Raw genomic sequence first — 8096 nt, forward strand, 5'->3', positions numbered from 1 at the left:
TTCTCTGACTATGGAGCTCTTGTTGTGGCTGTGGTAATGTGGGTGCTCCAGGCAGCAAGCAGCCCCCACATGGGTACCTAAAACCCCATGCTCTGCCACCTATCAGGAGCTATGCTGCTGGCCTAGGCTCTGAATTTCTTACCTCTAAACCTCTTTTGTTTTCTGCTTGCTCGGGTACCTCTCCCTGGTCACTGGATTCATGTTTTTAAAGGATTCAGATGTCTTTTGGGTATGGATATTAAAGTAGTGCTTCATGCTGTCCTACTTTATTAAAAAGCTGACGCTGAGGTTGGGGTATGGAACGCCTTCTCCCACAAGCATCTTTGTTTAAAAATGTCTCTAAAATCTCTGTTCTAAGTCAGAAGGCCATCTGATCCTATAACAGAGTGATGGAGAACAAACCAAAAAAGCTCAGCAAAAGACTGTTCTTGTGATATTTTGATGAAGAATGTGGTTGACTTTTGCCCTTGTCTAAAAAGACTGCCTGAGGCTAAAGTGAAGTTTTGGATTAATTCCATTGGCCGAGGACATCTTGGAAACAGCCTAGTAAAGATGCTGTTCTTTGCTAACTCTAAAAGACATTTATAATAAAAAAAAAAGGAGCAATCTGAGCAAGGAAATGTAAAATTTGAGGTGAAAAAGGATCACCAGGGAGTGGAATGGAGCTAAGTCCTGTGTTCAAGAGATGAAGAAATTAAGAAATGATATAAAGAGCTGGGTGGTGGTGGTACATACCTTTAATCCCAGCACTCAGGAGGCAGAGGCAGGTGGATATTTGTGAGTTCAAGGCTAGCCTGGCATATAGAGTAAGTTCTAAGACAAGCTCCAAAGCTACACATAGAAACCCTGTCTTGAAAAAAAAAAAAAACAAAAAAAAGAAAAAAAAAGAAATGGAATAAAGGGTGGTGACCTCAGAGCAAGATTCCAGCCAGCTAACCTTCCAATTTGTGAAAATGAATTAAAGAAGAATCTTAGATATGGGTGTGGTGGTGCATGTCTTTAATCCCAGCAGAAGGCAGAGGCTGACAGATCTGTGAGTTTTTGACCAGTCTTTTCTATAGATCCAGGAAAGCCTTTAAAGACATTGAGACATGGTTTCTCTGTATAACAGCCCTAGCTGTCCTGGAACTAGCTCTTGTAGACCAGGCTGGCCTTGAACTCACAGAGATCTGCCTACTTCTGCCTTCCAAGTGCTGGGATTAAAGGCGTGCACCACCACTGCCCAGTTTCTGGAATTTTTTTTCAAGACAAAATTTCCCTGTGTAGCCCTGGCTGTTCTGGAATTTACTCTGTAGACCAGGCTGGCCTCAAATTCATGGAGAGCCACTTGCCGCTGCCCCCCAGAATGCTGGGAATTAAAGGCCACCACTGTGCCACTACTGCTTGGCAAGGCTGGAATGTTAAATACAAAGGAATTAAGTTCCCCTCTACTAAGAGCATTTCCCTTCTTTCTGGCAAAAGGGAAAAATACCCATCTATGATGTTTATTAGCAAATCAAAGCTCATGATGTCTTCAAGGCTCCTTCAGTGTCATGTCACCCATTAAAAATCAGAGTTACAAAACTCGCAAAAAGGGCTACTCAAGATGGAGTCTTTGTTCATTTTCTGGAAAGATGTAATCATAACCTCATCTCGAGGTTAGAACATTGGGCCTTTTCATTGACTGAAATATACTTTAGGTAGTGCCTACCTTTTTTAATTAAAATTTTCCAAAGTAACTTGATCCTGTGCATAATAAGGGATTTTAGTAACATGAATAATAATAAAAATTTTAAATCATTTGTTAATGTAAGTGGGACCATTGTCATTTTATAGTTGCAATGGGTCCTAGAAAGGACAAGCATAAAGAGCTATATGACAAAGTCAGTTCCAGATATGGCACAATGGTTTTTCTTGGAGACCCCAGAACCTCATGCCATGCCTGTGGCTGTGCTCTGTAGCTGATTAGCGAGGGAGAGGCATTGCACATGGCTGTAGTGAATTTTGAGCACATATCTCATTATATCTAACAGCAGAGAAGGCCCCAGGCACAGAAATCCATAATTTTAGATGTCAAGTTGATGTCCATGCATTACTAATTATGTACTAGATGCTTAGAGTACTTGTTGGAAGGGTCTGTTTCTTACTACATTTCATAAGCAATTTGATGTAACAGATCCCCAGGCTATATCAAAAATAGTTTGGGGTGAAAACTTTAAAATTATCTAATTTCTAAAGATTGCATTTTTTGTTTAATTCCTTTGGCCACCAAGTAAATTTGAGAAGCAAAAATTATGTTTGCATTCCTAGGCTATTATATTATCTAGAAGAAATTTTTTAAAAACTTTCTTGACTCCAATTTATTAACTTTTAAAAATCCATCTCATGACTATACTGTTATTTTTAAATTTTTGTTATATTTGTACAATAATGCAAATTTTTCAAAACTACAAATTTTAAAACATGAAGTAATCAAATACACAAAGGGAATTGGGTGGTGTTTGGGTTCTCAGTGCCTGAAATAAGAGTATCTCCATTTTTGATGTAAAGGATAAGATAAAATTTCTTATTTTTTAGCAATGCAAGCATATCATTGGAAGGATGCATAATTTGACCAGGTATCAGCAAGGAAATCATCTATCATTGCACCAACTCTTTGCAGCATCCTCCTACCCATGACAGAGCTGTTTTTGGCTTTCCTCCTAGGCAGGCTCTTCCTGTTTGTGTTCTCAATAGACATAGGTGCCAGAAGTTCGGTATTGCTGTCATTTTTCATTAGAATTGACACTGAACCCTGTTTTGTGTGTTTATCTCTTTCAGTATGAATTCTGCCAGCAAAGTAAACTGTGAGTCTGATTTTTACATATGAAATGGACTGACCAGGCAGCTGCAGCTGTAGGGGGAGGAATTGGGTACTTGCTGTTGTTAAACTGATAAGGCCGCTAACTAAAATTGTAGTTAGTCATCAACATTCCCAGAGATCTGAAAAGGATAAATTGGAGCAGGAAGTATAATCCACATGGCTTCTGTAGCAATTAAAATGACAGAGAAATGCAGCTAGGATTTGGTATTTCTTTTATAATCAGAAGCCTTCTTATTAAACTTTTTAAATGCTCTGTTCAGCAGCTCTCCAGGGAGTTTGAGGACCATCTTTATTACATATACCTGATTTAAAATAAGTTTTGTTTTTAGTTGTTACTTGCTTCAGGCTTAACTTTGACAGCATTTTATAGAAGGCCTTACTTAGTCTCACAAAAAGCATAATTCTGAGCACATTAAAGAATCTGAAAGGTGACTATTAAATTGTGTGTCTTATTTATCTTTAGCAGTTTATAAGACATTAGTAGCTTTTATAAGATTAGGATTTTACAGCTTTATCCCTGTTTAGTTTGAGCCTTAAAATTTTCAATTGAAGATCTCTTAGCATCAAAATAAAACTTTAAACCATAAATACAGTCCCAAAGACAAAGAGACTAGACATACATCTTCAAGTCAGTTTCTGCTAGCCTGAATAGACATTAGGACTTTATAGACCTTATTTATCTAGCATACCTTATTTATCAAACATATGTTGTTTCCTTTTTAACATTTTCTAGAAACCTGTTGTTTAACACGGTTGCAAAGATATAAGTGGTTAGACATTATCTCTAACTCTGTTTTTGTTAACCTGAGTTTACTTTTGTAACCTTAGAAATTGATCATCATATAAAAATACATCCTAATCCAAAATATTTTGAAGACCTGCTGTTGCCTCTGTAATCTGAAAAGGAGATACAATAATAAACAGAGGGCTTGGTAGGACTAAGAAGTTTTATAGGTGCTGTCTTAGTTGGTTTATACCACACGGTCACCTTTATCAAGATGGTGATGAAGGTAAATGGTATGTACCCTTTAACCTTAGTAAGATGGCTGTCAACCACATGATTGCTTTTATCCAGATGATACATAGTTGTTACTTAAAAACATGTCTATTTTTTAAACAAGAGTTGAATTTAAGTTACAGGTACAGTATGTTATAATAGATCTGCTTTTCTAAAGAAAAGTTGAATCTAAGTTATATTTACAGTATGCTATAGTAGGTAAGAGTGAAATATATTCTCCTTATCCTTTTGAAGAGCCATCTGTAAAAACATTAAAAACAATCTTTATAGGATATTTAGATGTAATTTTAGGAAGCACCCATGGGGTATCTTCAAAAACAGTCTCAAAGGGGAATAACGATCTTAAGTAGCATGCTAATTCAACTTACCAATTATTATCAGTGTAGACCAAATAATGTTACAATAATTTCTGTAGAGTCTTTATCAGCAAGTTGTTAATACATATCCTTTCTGTCATTATTAGGTCTATAATTTTCTGTAAATAAAGAGCTACAGGTTGTTGTGGAGAATTATGACATAAATAAATTTCTATAATGCCATTACCTTGTTGATATATAATTCCAAAAGAAGATGAAGAGGAAGGAAGGATAAATAATTGATAAGGAAGTAAGGGATTAATTCTATGAGCTTTGGCAGCAGCATTATTATTTTAATGATCTAATAACCCTGTCTGCTCCAAATATAACATCTCTTACAGAATTCAACCAAGAGTCTCCAGAAAGCAACTCAAAGAGTCAAATTCTTAGTAGCGATATACAGATAAGGATGCACCCAATAGATATGACACAAATTTAAAATTTTGCCCTTTTAGTTTATTTACCCTGAAAGTTGAGCATTTATTTAAATATGAACAGAATAGGAGAATGTCTTCCATAGACTTGAAGGGAACAGGCAAAAGCACCTTGCCCTAAGTACTGCCATTTTGACTTCAGACTTCATTTAACCTATAGGGTGAAATATGATTCAAGTTCCCAAGCCTTAGGGGAGCTCAGAACCTTCCAATGGCTGACCCACCTCATCCCTAAACAATAGGAGTCTGTTATGCCCCTTAGTTCTCTAAGACATTAATGGCTGTTCTAACAACAGGAAGGACAAATTAATCTGATTGGTTGGACTGAAAGGCTTGCATTCTGGGTCGGTTCACAATAATGGAACATGGGCTGCCCCGCGACGAGCCACTTCCTTTCTGCGCTCCCGCGGCCTAGCGAGCAGGCAGGACCTCGACATGCAGAACGACGCCAGTGAGTTCGTGGACCTGTACGTGCCGCGGAAATGCTCCACGAGCAACCGCATCATTGGTACCAAGGACCACGCGTCCATCCAGATGAACGTGGCCGAGGTTGACAGGGTCACAGGTCGGTTTAATGGCCAGTTTAAAACCTACGCTATCTGCGGCGCCATTCGCAGGATGGGCGAGTCAGATGATTCTATTCTCCGATTGGCTAAAGCCGATGGAATTGTCTCCAAGAATTTTTGACCAGAAGAGATCAGGGGAAATCTGTCATAAATAAAAGTGAGAAAAAGTGAGAAAAACTGCTACCTGTGGCAGTTATCTGCTTATCAAAGCCCATGCTGTCCACCAGGGCCCCCTAGTATCACAAGTACCTGTTACACATTTCAAAGTCCGTGCTAGCATCCTAGCCCTTCGCACCTGTCCCCTACCCTAAACTCCCTGCAGTTCACAGGCTTCCATGCCCCCAGCTACTCACTCTCCTTATAACCCTGTTCTCCTTGCTATTTTTGTCTCACTATGTTGTCTCTATTACCTATCCCTGATATTCTTCCCTCTCTAGTGGATAGCCATGGCCATGGCCAGTTTGCTGGCCTTGTTCAGTCTGTTTCATCACTCTGCTCTGGACTCTTCCAGATGCCCCTGGCTTTACTCTCCTTGGTATTTAAAAGAAAATATTCCCTTCAAGCTGGACAGTGGTGGTACATGCCTTTAATCCTAGCACCTGGGAGGCAGATGGATCTCTGAGTTCTGAGTTCGAGACCAGCCTGGTCTACAGAGTGAGTTCCAGCACAGCCAGAGCTACACAGAGAAGAACCCTGTCTCAAAAAGCAAAAAATAAATAAAACCAAACAAAGAAACCTTTCCCTCTACCATATGTTGGAGCAGCCATGTCCTAAATGTATACAACTGTGAGCTACAATAATGACCTTCCTGGCAAGATATGCCAACTGGTGCAACAGTAGCAAGAATGTTATGGGAGTAGCCAGCCACTTTCTGATTAGATTTAATACCTGCTACATGAGAGGGAGCACATACCTAGCACTGGGGATGAGGCCAAGAACATGTAGTTGGATAGGTAATGGGCTCTAAGGGAAAACGTACTACTTTTTTTCTGCTAAGTGGACATAGCATCAAAATGACTCTTAATGAATGGATCAGAGAATCTCTACTCCCATCAAAGAAGCTTCTTGTAGTAGATAACAACACAGAAACTCACAACAGGTCAACATGCAGAGAATAAGACTTATGAATCCTTATCCTTAAATAGGATTTCTACCTTACACCTATCCACTCAAGGCTCAGGGGTCATTGCAGAAGATGGGCGCAAAGATGATAAGAGCCAGAGGTGGTAGATGGGCTCAAAAACAGTTTTATCTGGACGGAACAGGGCAGATGCACATATAAACTTACCAAGATTGTGATAGCACATACAAGGCCTGCAGAAGCTCAAGCCAGACAAAATACCAGGATAGAGATGGGGAGAGGTGGCCCAGAGTCTCACTCCTAGCTGAGGAACTATTGGCATTTAATAACTGCTGGGAAGAGAGGCTGTTTCATAAATAAAGGACATTAAGCCTATAATTCGGGTTCTTAGAGAAGCTAAATAAGAAGGAGAACCCAAAGAAAATCATATAGGCTTCCTCCTGAATATTAACCTTCATCAGGCGATGAAAGGAGACAGAGACAGAGACCCACAATGGAGCACCGGACTGAAATCTCAAGGTCCAAATCAGGAGCAGAAGGAGAGAGAGCACGAGCAAGGAACTCAGGACCGAGAGGGGTGCACCCACACACTGAGACAATGGGGATGTTCTAGCGGGAACTCACCAAGGCCAGCTAGCCTGGGTCTGAAAAAGCCTGGGTTAAAACCGGTCTCGCTGAACATAGTGGACAATGAGGACTACTGAGACCTCAAGAACAATGGCAATGGGTTTTTGATCCTACTGTACCTATTGGTTTCGTGGGAGCCTAAGCAGTTTCGTGGATGCTCACCTTACTAGACCTGGATGGAGGTGGGTGGTCCTTGGACTTCCCACAGGGCAGGGAACCCTGATTGCTCTTTGGGCTGACGAGGGAGGGGGACTTGATTGGGGGAGGGGGAGGGAAAGGGGAGGCGGCGGTGGGGAAGAGACAGAAATCTTTAATAAATAAATAAATAAAAAAGAGAGAGGCTGTTTTCTTTAATGCTGTGACCTCTGATAGTTCAACTACTCCTCAGGGAAGCCACCATATTGAACAGTAGTTGACCTAGACAAATGGGACTCTAAGGTTTTTAAGGCAGGGAACGTGAAGTTGCGTGGGTAGGGAACATGAAGGGACATAGGGGTGGATCTAGTAGAAGCTAGGGGAGGTGCAGTGACTATAATAAAAAAAACTGTGTGAAAGTCTCGAACAATTAAAATACTGTTTTAAGAAAACAGTAAAACAAATGTCTGACCGGGACAAAACTTTTCATGGGAATATATTACCTCTTTAAACTGTTGTTTATGACAGGCAATAGTGGTGCAGCCTTTTATTCCAGTACTTGGGAGGCAAAGGCAGGCCAGTGTCTATGAGTTCGAGGCCAGCCTGGTCTACAGAGTAAGTGTCAGGACACCAAGATCTACGTAGTGAAACCCTGTCTCAAAAATAACAACAAAAATACGTAATATCCTACAATTGTAGTTCTCTCCAACTTATTTCAATTCCTTGACTGTAGGGCTATTTTTCTTTTTGCACCCTGGGTTTTTAATTTTTTACCAGACAATACACACTTCCCTTACCCTTTAAGTTAGTGTAACAATCTTCCATAATAAACTACTTAGAGAGAAGCTTTTGTCAAAAATGGAATGAGATAGCAAAATCAAAACAAAATGAAAAGATAAGAAAAAAAAACAAAAACAAAACCCCTGCTGTTTTTAAAACCCACACTTCACCCACAACATCCACAGGAACACATGCTATCAAGCTAGTTGCTTGATAGCATGACAGTGTTTCCACAGGCCGGCGGTCCTCACCAGCAA

The 8096-nt window shown here is 40.0% G+C and overlaps 1 protein-coding gene across 1 annotated transcript; it reads left to right on the top strand.

Moving 5' to 3' along the window:
* The first annotated feature begins 4795 nt into the window (after positions 1-4795).
* On the top strand, positions 4796-5393 carry LOC126491587 (40S ribosomal protein S21-like). Its single transcript, XM_050127334.1, has one exon. It carries the CDS (start codon positions 5086-5088, stop codon positions 5335-5337), a length of 252 nt encoding a protein of 83 aa, XP_049983291.1. The 5' UTR covers positions 4796-5085; the 3' UTR covers positions 5338-5393.
* The last annotated feature ends 2703 nt before the right edge of the window (positions 5394-8096 follow it).

Source organism: Alexandromys fortis, unplaced genomic scaffold (genome assembly GCF_014885135.2).
Source record: "Alexandromys fortis isolate MF-2015 unplaced genomic scaffold, M_Fortis_MF-2015_v1.1 scaffold_266, whole genome shotgun sequence".
NCBI lineage: Eukaryota > Metazoa > Chordata > Mammalia > Rodentia > Cricetidae > Alexandromys > Alexandromys fortis.

Coding starts and splice junctions, on each gene's coding strand:
- LOC126491587 (XM_050127334.1), top strand. CDS start 5,086: ATGCAGAACGACGCCAGTGAGTTCGTGGACCTGTACGTGCCGCGGAAA.